The 25,122-nt window shown below is 46.5% G+C and overlaps 1 protein-coding gene across 1 annotated transcript in view; it reads right to left on the bottom strand.

The window, feature by feature from the left end:
• Positions 1 to 22,931, bottom strand: part of ITGB3 (integrin subunit beta 3) — a 63,158-nt gene extending 40,227 nt beyond the window's left edge. Inside the window, exons 1-2 of the mRNA XM_070390021.1 lie at positions 22,775 to 22,931; positions 4,766 to 4,851 (exon numbers count right to left, since the gene is read on the bottom strand). Coding sequence (XP_070246122.1) covers positions 4,766 to 4,851; positions 22,775 to 22,841 — 153 coding nt within the window. The 5' untranslated portion in view covers positions 22,842 to 22,931. The remainder of the gene's footprint in view (positions 1 to 4,765; positions 4,852 to 22,774) is intronic.
• Positions 22,932 to 25,122: the final 2,191 nt, after the last annotated feature.

Raw genomic sequence — 25,122 nt, 5'->3', positions numbered from 1 at the left:
GCTGCTCCTTGGCCACCCTCTCCCTGAGAGCTTGCTGTGCCAGAAGCATACCAAGGCAGTGACCTCAACACAGTTGGGCTCCATTCCCTGTCCTAAAAACCCAGGCTGAGCAGGTAGAAGGAATGTGTGCAGGTGACTCAGAGAGAAAGCTGGAAGGAGGCAGAGAGAAGTGGTCAAGTTCCAGTGCCTAGTGAAACCAGATGTTACACAAAAAGGGCAAAAATAACCCAGACCCAGGGAAAGGGTTGGAGCACAGAGGTGGGAGGCTCCAGCCCACGTTCTGTATGAGCTGAATTCCCACCCTCTCCTGGGAGAATGACACATGCTGTTAGTCCCATTCTCCATTAATCCCATTTTAGAAACTGGGGAAGCACAGTGCGAATAGCTGTCATTATTCTACTTATTTCACAGGGCTGGTCAGGGGATAAAATAAAACTGTGAACAGGAAACACTTTCAAGATGTAAAAATCTCAATGTAAGTACTATATACTCAAGTCCTTTTGATCGGATATAAACAAGGGCTTTCCAGGTGGTGCTAGTGGTAAAGAACCGGCCTGCCAATGCAGGAGACGGAAGAGACTTGGGTTCAATCCATGGGTCAGGAAGATACCCTAGAGGAGGGCACGGCAACCGACTTCAGTATTCTTGCCTGGAGAATCCCTTGGACTGAAGAGCCTAGCAGGCTACAGTCCATAGGTTTGCACAGTTCAGTTCAGTTCAGTCACTCAGTCATGTCCGATTCTTTGTGACCCCATGGACTGCAGCACATCTGGCTTCCCTGTCCATCACCAACTCCCGGAGCTTGCTCAAACTCATGTCCATCGAGTCGGTGATACCATCCAACCATGTCATCCTCTGTTGTCCCCTTCTCTCCCTGACTTCAATTTTTCCCAGCATCAGGGTCTTTTCCAATAAATCAGTTCTTCCCATCAGGTGGCCAAAATGTTGGAGCTTCAGCTTCAGCATCAGTCCACAGAGTTGGGTACAACTAACACACAGAAACAATAAATTCAAATAGGTAACTCTTTTCTACTGTTGCCATTTTAACCACTATTTTTTTTAATATTTATTGATTTGGCTGTGTGGGGTCAGAGTTGCAGCAAATGGGATCTCCAAACTTCTTTGCGTCATGTGAGATCTACAGTTGCAGCATGTGGGATCTAGTTTCCTGACCAAGGATCAAACCCGGGCCCCCTGCATTGGGAGCGTGTTATCTTAGCCACTAGACCACCAGGAAAATCCCCACTACTACTATTACTGCATACTTTTTTCTTGGAGGGCAAGGAACAATATATCATGTGACTTTCCCCTCTCCCAGAGAGCTAACTGCTGCTGCTGCTGCTAAGTCGCTTCAGTCATCTCCGACTCTGTGCAGCCCCATAGACGGCAGCCCACCAGGCTCCCCCGTCCCTGGGATTCTCCAGGCAAGAATACTGAGTGGGTTGCCATTTCCTTCTCCAATCCATGAAAGTGAAAAGTCAAAGTGAAGTCGCTCAGTCATGTCCAACTCTTAGCAACCTCATGGACTGCAGCCTACCAGGCTCCTCCGTCCATGAGATTTTCCAGGCAAGAGTACTGGAGTGGGGTGCCATTGCCTTCTCTGAGAGAGCTAACAAATGCCTCCAAATAAATTAACAATAACTAACAATAATGAATTGTTCTCTTGATTGACATCTGATGAGGACAAGAAATTGAACATACAGAGAGAGCTGTGGGGAGAACAGAAAGAAGGAGCGGAAAAGGAAAGCATTTTAGTTTATTGTTATTGATATTCAATAACAACCCATTCTAATGCAACAGGTTCAGGGTCCACCCTGGACATCCTTATATTTAACAAGCACCCAAGGTGATTCTTACCAGCAGGCAAGTTTGGAAGGTTCTAATTCCCTACGTGATGCCACCGAGGCCAAGACCACAAGCTGAATCTCAGTGTGAGGCCAACTTCTCTGCTAGATTCACAGTCCAGAGACAGCACACCACCCCGACCCATATCAGCATCCAGCCCCCCCAAGAACACACCCTATGCAGATGGACCGAAAAGTCTGCACTCATCCACGTTGGCTATGTTTTCCTAAGACCCAGCCAAGTTCTTGCTATCCACACCCAGAGCTGCTGTCCGGCAGGACCAGGGAAAGCTCAGCCCAACCAGTTGTTTTTGCAGGCACTGCCAACCCTGCCTGTAACAGCCAAGGTAGGAGAAGCAGAAGCCGAAGGTTTTCCAGGGTCGATTATTCAACAAATCACAGGCAAAATGGCCCAGATGGTTCATTTTGGTTTTTAAAATCAACAGCCAAGACACTTTCAGCAGTTACACTTGGTCAGTGCAGGGGAAGCCCTCAGGGAAAAAAATAAAGATGGCAGTCATGTTCAAGTTACAGGCCGGGATTCCATTCTCCCTGGTTGACAAACGTTGCCCCATGCTGGCCTCCTCTGCTATCCCGCCTCCCTGCCTCCCTCCTCGAGAGATAGTTGTAGTCATTCACTAAGCCCTTGGCCTCCACACCACACCCCACCCCCAGCTTTCCCAGGATGCTGATGAAGGACAAAAGGGTGCTTCACCAACTTCCTGTCTCCGCCTTCCACTCCCTAGGCCCTGTCTCCATTGATTCAATCCGGAGCGATAAATCTGACTTTGTCACTCAAAACAAACAAACAAACGCTTTCCTGTTTAAATTCCATCCTCCCAGAAAATATCTTTTTGGACCATCTACCTCCTCTCATCAGATTTCTTTGGTCCCAGAAATACACCCCAAGAGGAACAGTGGAAAAGAATCCACCTGCCAATGCAGGAGACACAAGAGACACAGGTTCGATCCCTGGGTCGGGAAGATCACCTGGAATAAGAAATGGCAACCCACTCCAGTATCCTTGCCTGGAAAATCCCATGGACAGAGAAGCCTGGCAGGCTACAGTCCATAGGATCACAAAGAATCAGACATGACTGGGCACGCATGCACTCACACACACAGACACCTCTTCTCTTTAATTCCACACCCCCATCCCTAGGCTTTGCATTAAGCTTTGATCCTATCCTCTACCTTTCTTCCCCTCTTTCTTTCCTCCTCCCACCTCAGATTGGACAAAATTCACCATGGCCATCATTAAATATTCTACATTTTTCTCTAAAATCTGGTCACATAACCTAAGGGCTTTGTCTCGTGGGAGCTCACCGTATCTATTACCTGGTTTGTCCCTATGCCAATCAAGAGAGGTGACAGACATTCCAAGAATGGTTTTCTTTTCCCCCAGATTCCTCTGAACCACAGTTTCTCCCTTTTGTCTTGCTTTGGGTTGCAAAGGGGGGAAGGCAGAGGGAGGAGCATCCTTTGAGGATCCTAGGGCTTCTCCCCTGACTACCCTTCTGCTCCAGCCAGCTAAACACCCTCCAATTCAGCACCCTTCCCATCCGGCTCTCCCTTCTTCGAGGACTTAGCCGCATAATTCCAATTTCCTTGTAAAAGAAGCTTAATAATATGATGATGATCAAGGGAAGGAGGATATGGCAAATGAGAAGGGAGAGGCCACATCACACTTGAGGAGCCAGTTCAGCCCAGAGGGGTGGAGAACCCTCAGGGGTGGAGGGGAAGGACTCACTCAACGTCCCACCCCCAACTCCTGGCCTCAGGGAACGTTTCATTTGCTAAATGAAGTCAGTGTGGCCCAGATGTTGGGCAGCTGCCTCTGGAAGCCGTTCTCGTGCTGAACTGCACAGAGGCCAAGGCATTGCGTTGGGCTGGCCTCGGCCATCCCGGCCTCCCTCTCGTTGATAAACACGGCCTCGCAGCTCCCGCTCCCCCTCCCCTCACCAGCCTGCCAGGGAGGTTGCCTTTTTAGGAAACTCAGCAGATGGGGGAGAGGAGCCAGACAAAGAGAACCAGGGCTCGGTTCAGAGCACTTCACAGAGCCACAGAGCGCGGGGACAGGCTGTCCTGACAGAGGGCACCTCAGGCGGCTGACACCCACCCAGGCCAGGAGTTCAGGTAACCACCTGCCGGGGAGGAGGCCCATGACTCAGCCTCACACTCTGTAATCACTGGACCCTCTCCAGCCACACACACGCCCAGCCTTGCCAGCTCCAAATTCCCATCCTAGCCACAAACACAGCCATCCCCTCAGACACACTCATTCCCCAGGGCCCCAGACACAACAAATCCACTGCCTAGACACAGCTAACCCTTTCCTGTCACCCTCCCGGCCTCACCAAATTGGCTCAGCTCCTTCCCTCATGAACACCTTCCCAAGAGAAGGAAGGAAGGAGAGAAAGAGAGAGGAGACAGTAAAGCCACGGGGCCCAATTGTCAGACAAGAAAGGGAGAGAAAAGGCCCTGACTAAACAACCCCACATGCAAGCGCAAGATCCATCTGTCATTTGCCTTTTAAAAATTCTGGAATGTTCATAAGCCAGCATCCACTCTGTACCTATAACCCCCTTGTGCCTCCCTTTTTGTGACCTGAGGCCCGGCCTCCCAGGGGTGTTACACCCCAACAAAAACAAGCAAAGTGGTAAAACGGCCACAGGGGAGGCCAAGAGGTCCAGCCTACTTGCCTAAGGCCAGGGCCATGCAAGACACTCTGAACGGCATTCCCAGCGATAGCGCATGACAGCTCCCTTCAACATCCATCCATGGGAAGGCTTCTCCCTAGTGTTGCTCAGAAGGGACAAGGGCTCTTATACTTAGGAAGGAGGAGATAGCCCCAAGGGTCTGTTTCTACACAAAGGCAGCTAAGTCTGAGAAAGAAATAAAGTCAGATATCTGCTCCTTACCTCATCTGAGCACCAGGCACATGTGGGACTCACAGCCAGACATTGCTGGCAGGAGCTCACACCTCGTGTGGCACAGATGTTGGGCCCTGCAACAGAAAGACAGAGGTTTTAGCATCCAATTTCGCTTGACACAGTAACTGGCCTGCCTTAGCCTTGCCCACCTTTCCCAAATGCCCAAGTTTACAGCTCTCAGATGCACACAAATACACCTTCACCAGCCCATAGACACTTACCCAACATAGTTTGGGGAAAAAGAAGGAGAATGAGGAAAGTCAAAAGAAACTCATCACTGCTCTTAACTGATGACGCTACAGTGATGGCAAGTGATAGAGCAAGTGTCAGATCATAACTGATGGAAAGGCTTTCATTGGGACTTCCCTGGTGGTTCAGTGGTTAAGAATCTACCTTCCAATGCAGAGGGTAATGGGTTTGATCCCTGGTAAGGGAACTAAGATCTCATATGCCACAGGGCAACTAAGCCCACACACCACAACTACTGAGCCCAAGCCCTCTAGAGCCTGCATACCGCAACTAGAGGGAAGCCAGCACACCACAACAAAAGATCTCATGGTGCCACAGTTAAGACTGGATGCAGCCAAATAAATAAATATTAACACACACACACACACACAAAATTAGATTTAATAAAGGCTTTAACAACTGATTTAACACCTACATTGTACAAATAAAAATCTGAGGTCCAGAGCCATGGTAATTACTTTAATGATTTATTCATAGCCACTACACAGGGAATTCAGAGCCTGGATGAACTAATATTAACACACAGCCTAAATATGGGGGTAGGGGGTGACAGCCACGGCAGTGTCCAACTGGACCATGAGGGGAAAGCAAATCTTCTGAAATCTTCTCAAGCTTCCCAATACATATATCTTGGGAGGCAAGCATAGAATGCTTTAGGGAGAACTAAAGAAATACTAGAAAAAGTTGACTGATATAAGCTGGAAGAACATGGAATTTTGGAATTAGAAAGCCTGTATTTGAATTCTGAATGCTTTGCTAACTAGACATGTCATGACCTCAGTCAACCTGGTGAACCTCCACGAAGCTGCTAACATCTATCTCACAGGATTTGCACAAGGAATTCACTGAAGTAAAGGAGAAGCATTGGGTACACTAAAAAATGTCATTCAAAATGACACTGTTAAGGTTAAATCTCCTTGCTCAGGACTATTGACATAGAAAGTAGAAGAGCTGGGTCGAAACTTTCTGGAACACCAGAAGAGAACCTAACATTCCTTTTTTGAAGAAATCTCTGATTTTAATCATAGAGACCTTGACTTTTTGTCACTACATTTGCAGTGTCTAGAAAGCCGTAGATGCTCAATAAATCGCTGCCGCTGCTGCTACTGCAACTAAGTCGCTTCAGTCATGTCCAACTCTGTGCGACCCCAGAGACGGCAGCCCACCAGGCTCCCCCGGCCCTGGGATTCTCCAGGCAAGAATACTGGAGTGGGTTGCCATTTCCTTCTCCAATGCATGAAAGTGAAAAGTGAAAGTGAAGTCGCTCAGTCATGTCTGACTCTCAGCGACCCCATGGACTGCAGCTCACCAGGCTTCTCCATCCATGGGATTTTCCAGGCAAGAGTACTGGAGTGGGGTGCCATTGCCTTCTCTGCAATAAATCGCTACTGAATTCCAATAACATGGAAGGGTAAAGACCCCTCAAGTCTGATTATATCAGAATTCTGAGAACTGGTTTCAAATTACCTCAGTTCAATTGAAGACTGTGAACAGTCTTCAAACTGTCAAAGGCTGCAGAAAAAGTTGAGGGAGGAACAGAGACAACCAGAGGGATGAAAAGCATTCCATAAGAAGTCCAGCCAGGAAGTAAACCACAGACATTCACCATCCTCCGTGTTCCCCACAGCTTAGCCTTCCTGGCCTCAGTCAGGTAAACCTTCTCTTCCTCCAGGGCTCCCAGGAAGGCCTTTTCCAGTACAGTCAACCCCCCACATCCATGGGTTCCACATCCACAGATTTAAACAACCAAGGGTCAAAATATATACAGAAAAAAAAAATTCCAGAAAGTGCCAACAAGCAAAACTTGAATTTGCCATGTGGCAGCAACTATTTATCTACATTGGATTTACAATTATTTACATAGCATTCACATTGTAAGGAACGTAGGATGATTTATAGAATACAAGAGTATGTGTGTTATACGCCAACACTAAACTATTTTTATAAGGGATTTAAGCATCCTCAGATTTTGGTGGTCAAGGGAGCCTGGAATAAATCCCCTGCAGATCCCAAGGAACAATTGTGCAAAGAATAGAATGAGGGAGACTTCCTTCCTGTGCATGCGTGCTAAATCGCTTCAGTCATGTCTGACTCTGTGTGACCCCATGGACTGTAGCCCTCCAGGCTCCTATGTCCATGGGATTCTCCAGGCAAGAATACTGGAGTGGGTTGCCATGCCCTCCTGATTCCTGACCCAGGGATCAAACCCAAATCTCTTATGTCTCCTGCATTGGCAAGTGGGTTCTTTACCACTAGCGCCATCTGGGAAGCCCAGACCCCTTCCTGATATGACTCAATTATCCTGACAATTCCTTTATCCAATTTTCTGAATTGGTCCCTTGTCCTTAGTTGGTAAGACCAGCAAATATATTTGAGGGGAAATTATCCTCATCATTGGGATGTTTCCCCAGTGTCCCTTGAACTTCTTACAGAGCTGGGTATCTCAGGTCACTTTATAATACTATGACTGAACTCCCTTTCAACATCTGGGGGGCAGGGGGGACAGAAAATGTGCACGTATACACGTACACACATATACACGATATTGTTAAAAGAAATTATCCAAAATGTGGAACTAGGCAAAGGGAGTACTGGGTGACTTTTCAAGGTAATGCAAGGGGTTGACCAGTAGCCTCACCATGCTAAGGGGTTATATAATTTCAGGGGTGTGTATCTTTGTTTGACCTCTATTGATTAGGATATCTTATAGTCCTATAAGAGTAGAGGTTGGCCTGTAGAAAATAAACAACAATGGATATAATTCTTGAAGAGAATGATGTATATGATTCTTATCCAACAGCAATGCAAATGACTTCTGTCTAGTAGCAAAGATAACCACCAGAGGTTAAGGTTTATTGCTTTGTTGAACATTAACCAATCTTGAATCTATTGGGCAACTGATTTCAGCATTCCATTGACTGACTGACTGTAACTCCCTTTCTTGAATTCTCTTTTAAACTAGTCAACATCTTACTGGTTCTCTCATTAAGTTGAAAGAAATCTTTGACAGGTGTTCATTTTATTGGACTTCCCTGTGGCTCAGATAGTAAAAAAATCTGCCTGCAATGTGGGAGACCTGGATTCTATCCCTGGTCAGGAAGATCCCCTGGAGAAGGGGTAACCCACTCCGGTATTCTTGTTTGGAGAATTCCATGGAGAGAGGAACCTGGTGGGCTACAGTCCATGGGGTCACAAAGAATCAGATACAACTGAGCAGCTTTCACTTTCACTTCATTTTATAGTTGCACGCGAATCATACTTTTAACTCTAAAAATTACACTGCAACAGTATCCAGCTCGGGACAGAGTGACCTAACAGAAGCAGTACACATACAATCAGTACATTGTGGTTCTGAGTCACCCACTAATAATATAGTCTTGGATGAGTCATTTAATGGGGCTTCGTAGGTGTCTCACTGGTAAAAGAATCCACCTGCCAATGCAGGAGACGCAGGAAAAGTGGGTTTCATCCCTGGGCCAGGTAGATCTCGTGGAGTAGGAAATGGCAACCCACTCCAGTATCCTTGCTTGGAGAATCACGTGGACAGAGCCTGGCGGGCTACAGTCCATGGGGTCACAAAGAGTCGGACATGACTGAGCGCACACACATACAAACAGAGCAAATTGCCAAGTACTGGACTAGGTCAGTTTTGTTTTGTTTTTTAAGCAACTGAGCTCATTTCTCCAAATTATGCCTAGAATTCTGATACAAAACACACAAATGGGTTGATACAGTGCCTTGGACAATTGAAATTTTCATTGTTCTCTGAAAAACACTAGATTATATGTGGAATCTTTGAAGCGCCTCCTGGAAGCCCCACGTTTCCTCAGAGCCCTGGGTCTGTCTAACTTCAAAGGCCTTTCTCAACTCGAAAATTCTGCAAGTCACATGCCACTGTAAGCTCATGAGTAACCTCTATGACTCCAGCCTCTGACTGACTACAGCCTAAGTGTGTGATACAAAGGCTGCAAGGTGGAAATTACAGCAGTAGTTCCAGGTCTGGCCCTAAGGCATCAAGGCCATCTCTGAGTTGGGACAGCCCTCAGCCATGTACTGCCTCTAATGGGAGAAAAGCAGCCAGTCTTCCCAGAGCTGCCAGAGTCAGAATGACAGAGTGTTCAGAACCCACAATGCATCCAGGAGACCTCTCCCTGCCAAGGCTGCCTGGCCTTCTCTTAGCTCTCTTCTCAGCCAGATGTGAACTCCTTACTGCCTTATTGGAAGAGTTCTGAGAAAAACATAGCCTGCATTATTTTAGGCATCCCTTTTTGAAGTTTTCATGAGAACCAGCATCCAGGGGAGTAATTCTGGACATAAGTACCACGGATTTCCAGTAGGGAGATGAGGGACAAGATAGAAGAGAGAAGAGGACCAACCAAGGGAGTTGTGCATGCCGTCAAATTATTTTTTGAAAACTTTTCCCGGTCTATCCATTTAGCCCTCCATTCATTCCCAAATTAGCATTTCCCATGAATCCTTGACTTGTTGCCACAAAAGAACGCCTTACCAGATGTGAAATAAACAACAGCAGGCCCCTCCCAGTGAACGGGCGGTCCCTGACCCCAGAGAATGAGATGAGCTGCCAGGGGTAGTTCCTTAGGAAGTTATGCCTGGGGAGTCATGGTTACCCAGTTCCCCTTACCCATCCTCTGTGTAATGAATCACAGGTTGATTTCATGAGAGCAATGATTCCCCCTTCTCCCCAGAATGCCCCCCACCAAGACCTGCCACCAAGGGCAGGTTCCCTGGAACGCAGTGGCTGAAAGCAACTGACTCATCAGAAGTCCTGCGCCTGACTGTGCTGATTCAGTGAGCTGCTGCTTTGAGGCCACCCCTCCCCTGCAAACATGTGGAAGGAGTTTAGGCCTGTTTCCAGTCATTCATAAGGCCTCTTTTCTTACTCAGTCTCAGAGGGCCAGGTTCAGCCCTTGCTGAAGAATGAGGGACCTTCATTAGAACTTTGTCCCTGAAATGAATTAACAACTCCCACCACCCATTTCTTCAGACAGCTTAGCTAGAGCAAGGCAACAAGGTCAGGTTGGTCCCATTCCTCCCAGGGTAGTTATAAGTGAAACAACCCCTGTCACACTCTGAGCACAGCAGCTGGCAAAAACAGAAGCACCCTATAGAGGCTGTTGCTGCTATGGTTGCCATTTCTTTGTTTATTTTGTGTTGGTGTATAGCCGATTAATAATGTTGTGATAGTTTCAGGTGGATAGCAAAGGAATTCCGTCATACATACGCATGTATCCATTCTCCCCCAAACTCTCCTCCCATCCAGGCTGCCACATAACACTGAGCAGAGTTCCCTGTGCTATGCAGCAGGTTCTCGTTGGTTATCTATCTGACGCTATTGTTTTTGTTGTTGATGTTTTTATCCTGAGTCCCAAGCAGTAGAAGGCAGGTGATCAAAAATCCAGTCTAGAAGGGATGGTCAAGAAAAGAACGCCAATTAGAAAAGATAGATGAGATTAGCCAAGAATGTTGCCTGGAAAGTAGAAGTAGAAGGCTGTGGTTTGACACATCAGATCAATTCACAGAACCAGAAGAGAGACAAAGAGTGGGAAAAATAGAGGGAAAAAAAGAGGAACAAGGAAGGGAGTTGGAACCAGTGGAAGTTATTAATGCGTCAATGAGAGCTATTTCAGGGATATGTTGTCCAATGAGACAGGATGTCAGCATTCAGGAACAGGCCACCCTCGTGAGCCCTCTGAGAGGGCTCAAAGGGAGGAGTGTTCAGTGGGAAGAAAGGATGATCCACACTGCTAACACTACAGATGTCTCTCCTACTGTCTGCCAGGGAAGCGTTCCGGCCCTGCCAGTGACCTTTGACTGGTGATTTCCTAAACAGGTTCACAGGGACACTGGGTGACTCAGGAGGTGCCTGACCTTCCATTGCAGTCACCTGGCTGAGTGAGTCATCCAAGAACAAAACATATCCTAACTGCACAGTGCATGCAATAAGTTGTTTCTCTGGAGCACGTTGTTAAGAAAGTTTACTTTATTTTGGTTCTTTTGTTACATGTAACAGCAGCTCAGTGAGCCAAGGAAGGGGAAGAAGACAGGAAGGTAGAGTTCAAGGTAACACAGTGCTCTGAACAGAAAGCTCCAGTAAGCATCACCCAAAGCAGTAGGGAGTCCAGATTGCCGTACAGGTGCGTGTGTGCATGCTTAGTGGATCAGTCAAGTCCAACTCTTTGCTATCCCATGGACTGTAGCCCACCAGGCTTCTTTGTCCTTGGGATTTCCCAGGCAAGAGTACTAGAGTGGGTTGCCATTTCCTACTCTAGGGGATCTTTCTGACCCAGGCATCAAACCAGCATCTCCTGCACTGGCAGACAGATTCTTTACCACTGAGCCACTTGGGAAGCCCAACCATACAGAAAGCATCCTGATTTCAGAGATTTTCCCATTTTTTTTTTAAAGTGTATCAGAGACAATTAAATATGGTACTTAACATCTGAAGATATTTGTGTACAATTTGTCTTAACCAATATTAAAATGTGTTATAGGTTGAATTGCATCCTCACAAAAGACATATTGAAGTCCTAATTCCCAGGACCTATGCCTATGACCTTATTTAGAAATAGGGTCTTTGCATATGTAATCAAAATGAGCTCATGAAGGTGGACACTAATCCAATATGACTGATGTCCTTATAATAAGAAAACATCAGGTGAAAACATAGAGAGAATACCAGCCTGTGAAGACAGAGGCAGAGGTTGGAGTGATATAGCTGGAAGACAAGGAACACCAAGCATTGCCAGCTACCACCAAAAGCTAGGAAGATACCAGGAAAGAGTCCATCCCAGTGTCTCAGAGGGAGCATGGCCCTGTTGACACCCTGATTTCGGATTTCTAGCCTCTAGAGAATAAACTTCTGTTGTTTTAAGTCACCCAGTTACAGCAGCCCGAAGAAGCTAACGTAAAATAGGTTTGCATTTCTGTAGCGTATATGACATGATTTTGAGGAACACTGACCTGAAATACTTTGCATGATTGAGAAAAGCCAGCCTAGACTGAACATTTTGCAATGGTTAATCCACCTATGGATAACAGAAAAGTGGTCACTTGACTTATATACTTTTCTACTAAGATGTATCAATGACGTTGCCATTTATTCACCCACTCATTTACCTGACAAAAACTCATTGAGTACCTGTGTCCAGCACAATGCTAAGCACCGGAGACACGCTGATGAACTAAACAACCGCCCTACTCTCGTGGAGCTTAGAAAATCAAACATGCTCAACAGAAAACCAAAACACACACAAGCGAAAAGTACTCAAATGCATTAAGAAAATAGACTAGGGCTGACTCATGATGATGTGTGGCAAAGGCAGGCACAATATTGTAAAGCAATTATCCTTCAATTGAAAGTACATAAATTTATTCTTAAAAAAGAAAATAGAGCAGGATGAAGCATCAGTGAGGGGAGGATGTCAAGTGGTCAAGGGACTTCCCTGATGGTCCAGTGGTTAAGAATCCACCTGGCAATGCAGGAGACTCAGGTTCAATCCTTGATCTGGAAACTAAGATCCTACATGCTACAGGACAAACTAAGCCAGAGCACTACAAGGAAAAGTCCCGCATGATGCAACGAGGATTCTGAGTGCTGCAACTCAGACCGGATGCAGCTAAATAGATAAATAATTCTTTTCCAAAAGTCAAGAAAGGCCTCTCTGAGTGATATTTCAAAATCACGAAGGAGTGAATCATAGGAAGATCTAGAGGACAAGTACTCCAGAAAAAACCTGCAACAGCTAGATGGACCTCAGCCTCTTTAAGAAACAGTAGGGAGAGAGAGGGAAGAGGAGCTAGGTGGAGAGGTGCCTGGAAATGCAGTCAGGAACCATAATACTGGGAAGCTGTAGCCACGCTACGGAGTGTGGCCATCATCCTCCATGTGGTGGGAAGCCGCTGGCGGACTGTGAGCCGAGATGAGCAGGAAAAGATCATCCTGGCCACTGAAAAGAGGGGAGACAGTAGGGGAGCAAGACCAGAAAGAGACCAGTTAGGAAGCATGACAATAATTCAGGCATCAGGACTTACCTCGTGCTCCAGTGGTTAAGAACCCACCTGCCAATGCTGGGGACACAGGTTCAATCCCTGATGCAGGAAGACCCCACGTACCCCAGGACGACTAAGCCCACTGCCACAACTACTGAGCCCATGTGCCTAGAGCCTTTGCTCCGCTACAAGAGAAGCCACCACCGTGAGAAGGCCATGCATCTCGACAAAGAGTAGCCCCCGCGGGCTGCAACTAGAGAAAGCCTGCTTGCAGCAGCAAAGGCCCAGCACAACCAAAATTAAATAAATAAATAAAATTTTAAAATAGTAATCCAGGCATTAGAGGGCAGGGGATTGGATTTGGATGGTAGTGGTGTTCATGGTGTGGTTAGACCCTAGATGTACTCTGAGGATTTGCTGACCCAATGGTATGAGGGGCAAGACCCAAAAACAGGAAAGATTTTGCCATGAGCAAGTGGATCCCTTTGGACAAAGTTCAAACATGTTGACCACTGGCCATGCCCTTCACTGACCCTTCTTCAGCCAGTAGTCCCCGTCCTTATAAGTGAAGCCAGATCATGTCTGCTTATCATCTCCAACTGGTGTAATTAGGTAGCCATGCGCTGAACACCGCAGAAAAAGGACAGAGTCCTGTCTTCCATGTAATTGCCATCCAAAATTAACACCTGACCCCTGGAACACTAACACCCTGAGGGCAGGAGGAGAAAACAATGAACATTTTGTGTGTGTGTGGGACAAAGAGAAGATACATGTATATGTACAGCTGATTCACTTTGCTGTACAGCAGAAACACAACACTGTAAAGCAACTAAGCCCCAATTTCAAAAATAATGAAGGTTATTATTGTGTAACAGTGGATGTGGTGAGAGAAGCATGCAGACAACAGGCAGGAGACCTTTAACCACTCCACCGGCTGTGTGACCTCAAGCACATCCCCTCATCTCTCTGGTGCTCTCAGGTCCTGTGACTCTGAGTCTCTGTCACATTCCTGTTCAAGAATTTATCATTGCTCCCTTGTGTTTAACAGGTCTAACCCAACCACATCAGCCAAGCACTGTGACCCTCAACAACTGCTTCCTTTCCCCCCACAGAGTCGTTACAATTCAATGAGATAACATGAACCATCTATAGTGGATGCTCAGGCACAGACATAGAGAAAAGACTTGTGGACACAGCAGGGAAGCGGGAGGATGAATTGAGAGTAGCATTGATATATACACACTTAGCTGTTGTTGTTCAGTTGTTAAGTCGTGTCCAGCTCTTTTGCGATCCCATGGACTGTAGCCCACCAGGCTCCTCTGTACATGGGATTCTCCAGGCAAGAGTACTTGAGCGGGTTGGCATTTCCATCTCCAGGGGATCTCCCCGACCCACACTACCATGTGTAAATTGGATAGCCAGTGGGAAGCCACTGTATGGCACAAGGAGCTCAGCTCAGCACTCTGTGATGACCTAAAGGGACGGGATGGGTTGGGAGGGAGGCTCAAGAGGAAAGGAATATATGTATACATATAGCTGATTCACTTTGTCATATAGCAGAAACTAACTCAACAATGTAAAGCAAATATACTCCAATTTTAAAAATAGAAAAAAAAAATTAGTGGCTCCTCAGTAAATGTTGGTTTCCTTCCTCCTTACCTTCATGCCAATCACTTCCTGCACTAGGAATGCCCATCCCCACACATTCCCCACCCACCTCAGGGGCAGATGAGAGAGGGCCCTTGGTCTCTACAGGATACAGTGAAGAATCACTGGCTGGGAGACAGGAGCCCTCAGGGCTAGACTCCTCCAATGCCACAAAGCTAGCTGTATGATCTTGAGCAAGTCACTTTGCCTCTCAGGACCTCCCTTTCTGCTTCTCCATAAAACAAACAGGACTAAATTAGTGATTTTCACAGTGCAGCCAGCCCTGAACGTATATCTTCCAGGCAGAAAATATCAGTAGGCTAATCCTCTAGGAAGCCTAGCATCCCAGGGCCCAAGATCCCTCTAATTTTATACACATGTCTATTTCTTCCTAATGTCCTAACTAACTAACATTTCATTCAAATGCTGCATTTCAAGTTCTGGAAAATTTTATCAGCACAAGACCCACCTCCTATCTGACTCACTCAATATAGAAGAGGCAAGCCTGTACCAAGCTCTGTTTGAGGCCCAGCCAAGCAGTGCCCTTTTGGTGACCTCCTTAGCTTCTCTGGTGGCTCAGCTGGTAAAGAATCTGCCTGCAATGCAGGAGATGTGGGTTCGATCCCTGGGTCGGGAAGATCCCCGGAGAAGGGAAAGGCTACCCACTCCAGTATTCTAGCCTGGAAAATTCCATGAACTGTATAGTCCATGGGGACACAAAGAGTAGGACACGACTGAATGACTTTCACTTCACTTCACTTGGCATTTGACTGTTCAGTTTCATTACTTTCCTTCCTCCAGCTCATATCTTGTGGTCATATCTGCTATATCTGGTGGCACCAGCCCTTGCTGCGAGCCTGTCTTGGTAGGAAGGCAAATCGGTCCCACCATTTTGAGGACAATTTGGAAAAGCTATAAAAATTTGAATTTAAAATATTCGTGTCCTTTGACTCAGGAATTTTAGTTTAAGAAATTCAGCCTTAGAGACATTTGAACAAAGGTGCATAATAATGAACAAGGATGTCCCCTGCAGCTTTATCTGTAGTAAAAGATAATTGGGGGTGATCCCAATGACTACCTACAGGGACTTGGTTAAGAAAATTCAGATATATCCATATAATAATATGCCTTTGGGCTAGACTGACAGCTCTTGGAATAAACAGTAATAGAAAGCCATAAACTGATATAAAAAGATGCCCATGGTATATTATTAAGTGACAATGATGCAACTGTGAATGATTCTGCTTGAGAAACAACAATAAAGATAAATAATTATATACAGTGGAAATATACATGGGAAAATATTTCCTTAAAAATTTATTTATGGAAATAAAATTTCCATATACATAGGAAAGAATTCTGGAGTAACTGCCAACAGTGGTTATCTTACACCCATCATTTAAAAGTGGACATTTAATTTCCAAATACATGGGATTTTTAAAGTATCTTTGATATTAATTTCTCATTTAAATGCTTTCTTCTCTGCAATCACCCTCTGTGTCTCTTTAGTCTTCTAACTTTATTGAAGCTTTCAATAGCTAAGTCAAGGATCTCTCTTGGTAAATGTCACACTGCACTTGAAAATATGTTGGCTATCTTCAAATATCTCGATATTGATCTCTAACATAATTCCACAATAATAAAAGAACAGACTCTGCATGATTTCAATACTTTTAGACCTGAAATGTTTGTACCTGATCTTATGTCTCTGGATATGTTTCAGTGTCTCCTGGTTTCTGGTCTATGGGAACTTGACTAGAATTTGTACCCCACTGTTGTGTGAAAATTTTATAAATCTTTTTTTAATTTTTAAAATTTATTTATTTTTTAATTGAAGGATAATTGCTTTACAGAATTTTTTTTTTTTTCTGTCTGTATAAATCTTAATTATGTTGAATTGCTTCATAGTGCTTTTCAGGTCTACTTCTGTTTATTCATTCTATTAATTTTTGAGAGTTTGATATGAAACTCCAACTAAAAATCTTAATTTATCTACTTAAAAATAAGTGCATTATACAGTGGAACTATATGTAACCTTGTTCTATTTTCCAAGTCTCCTGTAAATATGTTATCATAATTTCATAATTTAAAAAATAAAAACTATAATTCAAAAAAAATTTTTAAGTGGTTATCTTTAAGGACAAGACTACAAGGCACTTGTACTTTTACATTATTCTATATTTGCACTGCTTGACTTTTTTGTAATTTATTTTTTGGTCATGGAGCGAGGTTTGCAGGATCTTAGTTCTCTGACAAGGGATTAAACCTGGACCACCGCCATGAAAGCCCTGAGTCCTAACCACTGGATGGACAGGGAATTCCACTGACTTTTTTTTCCCCCCACAAAAGTTGAATTACTTTTATAAGCTTAAAAAAAAAAAAAAAAACTATATATATATATAAAGCTATTTTTACATATCCTCTGTTCTGCCTCAGTCTCTATATTTGCATTCATTTAAATGTAGGTTCTCCAGAGCATGCCAGGCTCTATACAAACGAGCACCTTCAGTGTCAAAACCTGGTAACCTCTTGGAATCCCAAAGCTCAAGGGAAACTCCAGAAGAAACTCGGTCCAGCCCATTCCCACAGTCCTCAGGAAACTCCTAGGGGAGAGTGTGGTCTGTTCTCAACCTGTAGGAGTCCTAGAAGGAGACACCACACTCCCCTACCACTCTGGTGCGCTCATCAGTCACTCAGTTGTGTCAGACTCTTTGCAACACGTGCAGTGTAACCTGCCAGGCTCCTCTGCCCTGGGACTTCCCAGCCAAGAATACTGGAATGGGTTGCCATTTCCTACTTCAGGGGATCTTCTGGACCCAGGGATCGAACCAGGGTCTCCTGAGTCTCCGGCATTGACAGACAGGTTCTTTACCACTGAGCCGCTCGGAAAGCCCACTTGACTGTGTGTTTGTCAAAACGCACAGAACTGAACACCTACAAAGAACGCACTTCACTGTACATAAATTATACTTCAATAAACTTAACTTAAAAAAAAAAAAGTGTTCCTGGTGATACTGTGCATGGAGAGAAAGGCAGATTTTATCAATTCTTTGCTGCAGAGTCTCCCATTTGAAAAACACCAGCAGTTTACTCCCAAGAAGGACAGGCAGCCTCATTCCTCTGCTTCCACTTGCTTTTCCACTCGTGACCTGAGCTTCATCAGCCACGATAACCACTCCACTCAGAAAGGGCCAGGGGTCAGGAGTGAAGCAGCAGGCCAGCTCTGTGGGCAGCAGAGGGGGATGGGTCAAACTAAGCAGTCGATCCCCGAAGCTGCTCAGTCATTCCCTCAGTTAATTGTCTATCTGCTGATTCATGAGTTGTGGTTCCTGCAGGCATGCTTTCTGGCTATTTCTGCCAAAAAGGACAGAAGGAGTCTTGGGTCTGGGAGGGAATGATAACCAGAGATCTTGAGCTGGGTGGGGAGTTGCAGAGGAGGAATTTCTACTAGGAAAGTCCAGAGTCATATCCTAACTCCCCCTCCTCACCCTGCCTCCTTGTCTCATTTATGCTGTCCCCAGGAGACCTCTGCCACTCACACTCACAATTTTGGAGTGAGTTTCACAATTTCACAAACTGTGAAATTTCCACCAATTTCACAAGGTGGAAAGGAGAAAGTTGCCCTCCCATGCATATTCCCCCAGAAGACAAGGACAAAGGCAGACACTTCACAGATGATCCCCTGAGTTTCCAGGACCTTCAGAGGAGAGGTCTAAATGGCACAAGAGTGTTGGGGTCCAAGTGCCCAAAGAACTCATGGTCTCGACTGTATTCTAATATCCTCCAGAATGCCCAGAGGGAGTATTTGAGGATCGTCTATGAATGAATGCAGATATTCAAATATTGGATATCGTAAGGTGAGGCATATCTCAAGACGCCTTTCCATAGGTACGTATTTTGTACCTATGTACCACTGCACATAGAGGACTGAACAAAGTAGGCGGATCCTTCTTCTCAAATCCTGTGAATGTATTTTACTTTCCTCTTTTCCCAGGGACAGGACTTAAAGTTTTCTTGTGGATAAAGCAAATGTATGGGGTGAGACCCCTCACTCCCCCTTGGGCTCTTCTGTGAGCTCTTGCTGGGTCAGAGCAGCTAAGATATACCAATGCAGAATGGGTTGAAATAAGGAAGAGTCCCTGGAGGAGGGCATAGCAATGCATTTCAGTATTTTTGCCTGGAGAATCCCATGGACAGAGGAGCTTGGCAGCCTATAGTCCATAGGGTCACAAAGAGTCGGACACGATCAAAGTGACTTAGCACTTATGCACACCCCTATCACAGAAGCGTGGGTCTCATTCTAGGAACTTGAATTGTATGCATGGATGAAGCACTAACAGTCTAACCTCCAAAACACTGTAGTTACCATGGACAAGAAAAATAATGACAGGAGTGGTTAACATTTATTGAAAACTTATTTTGTGCCTTTATTTCATTTAATCGGTACAATTGTAGAAGTACTAATTCCTCCACTCTATAGAGGAGGAAACAGAGGACGTAAGAGATTAAGTCACTTGTCCAAGGTAAAACAGATAATGAGGAAAAATTAAGAATTACACCCACATCTAGTGGCAGCCTGGATGAGAGGGGAGTTTGGGGGAGAATGGATACATGTATACATTTGAGTCCCTTTGCTGTCCATTTGAAACTATCACAACATTGTTAAGCAGCTATCAGATCAGATCATTCGCTCAGTCGTGTCCGACTCTTTTCGACCCCATGAATCGCAGCACACCAGGCCTCATACGCCAATACAAATAAAATGTTAAAAAAAAAAAAAAAGAATTAAACCCACATTTGATTGGCTTTAAACCATAGCTGGACCCCCCAAGTGGTACTAATGGTAAAGAACTCACCTGCCAATGTAGGAGGCTCAAGAGATGCAGGTTTGATCCATGGGTCAAGAAGATCCCCTGGGGGAGGGCAAGGCAACCCACTCCAGTATTCTTACCTGGAGAATTCCACAGACCAGAGGAGCCTGATGGGCTACAGTCCATAGAGTTGCAAAGAGTCAGACATGACTGAAGTGACTTAGCACGCACACATTCAAACCACAGCTGTCCCTTTCCCCAGCCAAAAATCCCCCTACTATGTCTCTCCAGGCTCTGAGAGTTCCTTTCAGCTGGAGAGTTTTAGATTATAAATTCAGGAGGAGAAATCAGCACCTCAGCTCAGAGCTAATCAAATTAGAAAACAAACCTGTTATTCAGTAGGTCTTAGGTTAGAATAAAGGCCCATATTTGGGGAAGCCACAAAACCCAATATTTCTTGAGTGAAGTTAAAAAGATCATCTTTGCACATGAATTTCAAAACTCAAATCTACCACCAAACCACGTCTCTTCTCCCCTTACCAGACTCTCCCACCCTGGGACAGCCTTTCTGTGACATCCCCATCTAGTCTGTGTCCCTTCGACACTGTGTTCCAACAGAGCTCTCCTACTTTCATCCTGTATCTGCCTCCCAGGGATCTGATGATCCCTGCAACCCAGTCATAAACACTCGAGTAAGGAGGGTGTGAAATATAACCGAAAATTTAATTTATTTATTTGGCTGCACTGGGTCTTACTTGAGGCATGCAGGATCTTTAGTGGCGGCAAGTGAATTCTTAACTGCAGCATGTGGGATCTAGTTCCCCAACCAGGGATCAAACCTGTGCCCTTTGCGATGGGAACCCAAAGTCAGCCACTGGACCACCAGGGAAGTCCCGAGCCCATACTCTTAAATATGACTCTACCCTGCCTCTCAATGGTTCTCTGGGGTTAGCTAGCTCAGCATAGCCCATCACCACTCTGGAATCACTCCAATCAGTTATGAACCTGTGAACAGATCCCCAAGAGAATAATTAATGTAAACTTAGGTATGTCAGCGCAGTAGAATCCTATACAGATCATTACAACTGTGTAAACCAGATCAACAAAAAGTATACTAAAAGCGAGGGGTGGAGAGAGAGACAGCAAAATAACAAATGCACTCTTCATCTTCACCAGCTGAGCCAAGCACCATGCTAGACTCTATCTCATATTATCTTACTTCTGAAACTGTAAAAATACATAATGATTAGATTCAGAAATCATTCAGAAATTCAGAAAACTGTAGACGTGAAAAGAAGGTAAAAAATGTTTTAAGTTCACGGAAGCAGGCATTGCTGCAGGAGAACGCCAAGTTGCCTCCAGACGTCTCCATTCAGACAGCATCTGAACCAAGGCTCTAACCTCTCCCAGGGTGGAATGCTGGAGATTCATAATTCTGGGCCATAGTCATCAGGCCACTCACTGCAGGCTAAAGATATCAGTTGACTTGTTTGAGCATCTACTACATGGGAAGCTTCTGCAGCAATAACTTAAACAGACCCCTATGTATTATCTGTAACTCCTTCATCAAGTTGTGGATCATAAATTGTGGTGATGATCTCATGAGTCTATACTTATCTCAAAATTCAAGTCATATACATTAAATATATACAGCTTTTAAAATGTGGATCCTACCTCAATAAAGTGTTGTTTTTTTTAAGATACTGTTGCCCTATCCTGGACAATCTGTTATACATACAGGAGTCTTAAAGGAAGTCATCCAGTATTTCCTGACGCATTTAGCAATAAATCTTAACCTTCTGTAGGATCTAAATTGTCTTACCATGAAAATGTGAAATTGAAAGTCACTCAGTCCTGTCCGATTCTTTGCGACCTCATGGACTATACAGTCCATGGAATTCTCCAGGCCAGAATACTGGAGTGGGTAGCCTCTCCCTTCTCCAGGGGACCTTCCCAACCCAGGGATGGAAACCAGGTCTCCCACATTGCAGGCAGATTCTTTACCAGCTGAGCCACAAGGGAAGCCCAAGAAAATTGGGAGTGGGTAGCCTGTCCATTCCTGACCCAGGAATCGAACCAGGGTCTCCTGCATTGCAGATGGATTCTTTACCAACTGAGCTATCAGAGAAGCCCAAAGCTGGCTTGGTAGTACTGAATTCTTTTAGCTTTTGCTTGTCTGTAAAGCTTTTGATTTTCCATTGAATCTGAATGACAGCCTTGCTGGTAGAATATTCTTGTTTGCAGATTTTCCCCTCTCATCACTTGAAACATATTGTGCCACTTCCTTCTGGTCTGCAGAGTTTCTGCTGAAAAATTAGCTGGTAACCCTACGGCTGGGAGGTACTATTCTTTGCACTGAAAGTAGGTATATGCACACTTGTGCGTCCTCTGCAGAGAAACGCCGCAGTGGACCAAGAGACAGAGTTCTCCCTGGGAGGGTCACCCGGGTACCAGAAAGACCACGGGCAGCAACCTGGGCTGTGCCCCTCCCAGCACCAATGAGGTCGAATGCCAACTGCCCTGGCAGCTGATAGTGCGTGTGCGGCAGCAAAAGAGACAAAGCCAGGGAGCCAAGCCAGCTCCGGGGACCCCTGGCGAGGCTGTTGGCCCACAGTGGAGACTGTTCGGATGCTGGGTTTGTCCCGGAAGCGGAGGCTACTGCCCCCACCCTAGGACACGGTAGGAGGTAGAGCTCTCGTCCTCCTCCTAATCGCTCCCGCGGGGAGCCTCCAAGTAAAAACTAAACACACAAAAACTTGGGATAAAGTGTACACAAAGAGAAAGAGAAATGACGAGTAACCGGTAAGTCTGCGCGCACACGCTCTCATTTGAGAAGGGACAACCGCATCCCTCTGCAAACGCAAGGGAACAGCACCGGGAAGCTCGCCCGGGCTCCGGAAGCCACTCTGCCTTCGCACGGCCGGGACCACCTGCGAGGCGCGCAGCCGGGACTGAACTCCGGGCTCAGAGATGCGCCCACCGCGCCGCTCACGTGGAGATCGCCCGGGACAGCCGCCTAACTCGGCTTAAGAGTTAGTTGGGTGTCCCGGTGGACAAGCCCCTAGATAGTGGCTCGCCCTGGCCGCAGTGGAGCCCGGAAGGTCCCCAGCTCCCAGCTCCGACGGCTCCAGCCTGGCCCCGCGCACTCTGAGCGCAGGGGCGCAGGACCCACCCGACCGACTTCCCCGCTCAACGTCTGCTCTGTACACTCGGCCGCGGCAGGACGCGCGGCGCGGCTCACCCGAGACCTGGGTCCCCACCGCGCGGGAGCCCCACTCACCTCCGACGCCGACGCCCGCCAGCGCCCCCACCACCAGCACCGCTGCCCAGAGCCGCCGCGCTCGCATCTCGTCTGCCCGCCGCCGCGCTCTGTCTCAGCAGCGTCCTCCCACCCCACAGCGAGCGGCGGCGCCCGCGGCCGCTTTTCCCGGGGCCGGAGGGGAGGGGACGCGGTGGGTGGGACGCAACGGGGCGGGCCGTGAACTGGCGCTCCCTCCCCTCCGGCCTTTCTGCGGACCCTCCACCGCAGGGCGGGAAGTGGGAAACCGCCGCTCCTCTCTGCCGCTGCGGCTCAGCACGCGAGGATCGCCTTGCGGGTACGCAAGGCAAGATTGGGACCCCAGGGAGGTCGAGGGCGCATCCTCCGGAGACATCCTGGCCCCACGGTCCGCATCGGGCACTTGGTATGCTTAGAAAAGCCAGGAGCCTGTGGTCTCTCTCTTCGGAGACACCCAAACGGCTTTTCTTTCTCTAGAGTTCCTCGGGCACCTGCCCTCTGTACCTTGACTTTTGGTCATTGATACGTTCATTCATTTAATTGACAAACCTGCTGAACACCTACTCTGTGCCAGGCACCGGTTTAGTCCTTTATTATTCACTAATATTTATCTTGGGTTAGTTTGGTTTTCCAGTAAACAGTAAACCTCTTGAAGACAAGACCACATCTCAAGCTTGTGTAAGCACTTAATGCCCATAAAAGACCTTTCTCTGCAAATAGGTGCTTCCACGGAGTAAGCACAGTATCTGATAAACATTTCAAGACAGCCTGCACTGCACTCAAACTCACAGGCTTTGGAGCTTTATCTTATTCTCTTCAAAGGCCTCCTGCCTCCCTGGATTCCTACTTATGGGTCTCTGGGTCCTCCACAAACTAGAAACTTCAGGAAGCTCAAAGGGGACAATGCTAGGACTGTGAGCAGTAGGCCACCACAGATAGGGGCTGGTGCAGGCTGCCTCAATAGGAAGCTCTAAGGATAATTAAAAACAAGGCCTGAGAACTCTGGTGGTCCAGTGGTTAGGAATCCACTTGCCAATGCAGGGGCTTCCCTGGTGGTTCAACTGATATAGAATCTGCCTGCAAAGTGGGAGACCTGAGTTCAAACCCTGGATTGGGAAGATCCCCTGGAGAAGGGAAACGCTACCCACTCCAGTATTCTTGCCTGGAGAATTCCATGGACTGTATAGTCCCCATTTCATGGACACGAATGAGTGTCAGACACGACTGAGTGACTTTCACTTTCACTTGCCATTGCAAGGGACCTGGGTTCGTTCTCTGGTTCTCTGGTCCAGGAACCAAGTTCCCACATGCAGCTAAGCCAGTACCCGGCAATGACTGAGCCCTGGAGCCTTAGAGCGTTGGTTCTGCAACAGGAGAAGCCACCTCAATGAGAAGCCCACACAATGCAACTAGAGAGTAGCCCCCTCTTGCAAAAACTGCAACTTGGGATAGCCCATACTATGATAGCCATACTCAGCAACAAAGAGCTGTGACCCAGAGCAGCCCCAAAATTTTTAAAAACGAAGAAAAGAAAAGAAAAAGCCCCGAGGCATCAGGCAGGATTTGGAGTCTCTCCAGCTGTTGGGCTCCTCCAAAGCCTTCCAGACTGTCCTTGGGCTTCCCTAAGGCCTCTCCTGAGACTACAAGATACCTGGAAACACCCTGCCTCAGGTCTCCAGCCTCACCTCCCATCCTAGCTCAAAAAGATATGTAACGTTCCCAAACACTCCTCGCCTTTCTGTCTGACTGATCTTACTTCCTTTTTCCACCTGGAAAATTCCACTTATCTTACAGAATGGCTCAGATGTCACTTCTTCCATATAACCATGTCTGATTCCCCCCTTCCTTCTGCTCCACCCTCAGCAGAGATAGGCATTTCCTCCTCAGACCTCTCAAACACTAGGAAAAAGAAGAGCACACATCAGTAGAAGTGTCATTAGTAATTTGCAAGGGGGCAGGGGAGGAGCCACCCACAAAGGGTCGCTGGGCTTCCTGACCTGAGCTCCATACACTTTTCCTAAATGCTGGAAGGCCTCTAGGTCAGAAGCCACTTTAACAGTGTTGCCATTGCCCTGGATCAAAATCCAGATCACACAGGTTTCATCTCCGCCTAGATGTTTACTTATTTGCTTCATTCTCATGTATAAACTGTTAGGTAGGTAGAATAGGGAAAAGGAGTCCAAAATGGCGGTGGCTAAAAGACAAGGAAGGTCCGAGGACCAGAGTGAAGACTTCAGGCAGAACAAACAGCACTCCTGGCTAAGCCCAATTTGCATAGGGCAGGCCCAGGTGGAGGAAAAAAACATATAAAAGGATGAGCCAAAGCGCTTTCTCACGGACTCTCTCTCCCA

The sequence above is a fragment of the Bos mutus genome, chromosome 19, assembly GCF_027580195.1.
Source record: "Bos mutus isolate GX-2022 chromosome 19, NWIPB_WYAK_1.1, whole genome shotgun sequence".
NCBI classification, from domain to species: Eukaryota; Metazoa; Chordata; class Mammalia; order Artiodactyla; family Bovidae; genus Bos; species Bos mutus.
The sequence above is the reverse complement of the archived record's forward strand: the minus strand, read 5'-3'. Positions and strand labels throughout refer to the sequence as shown.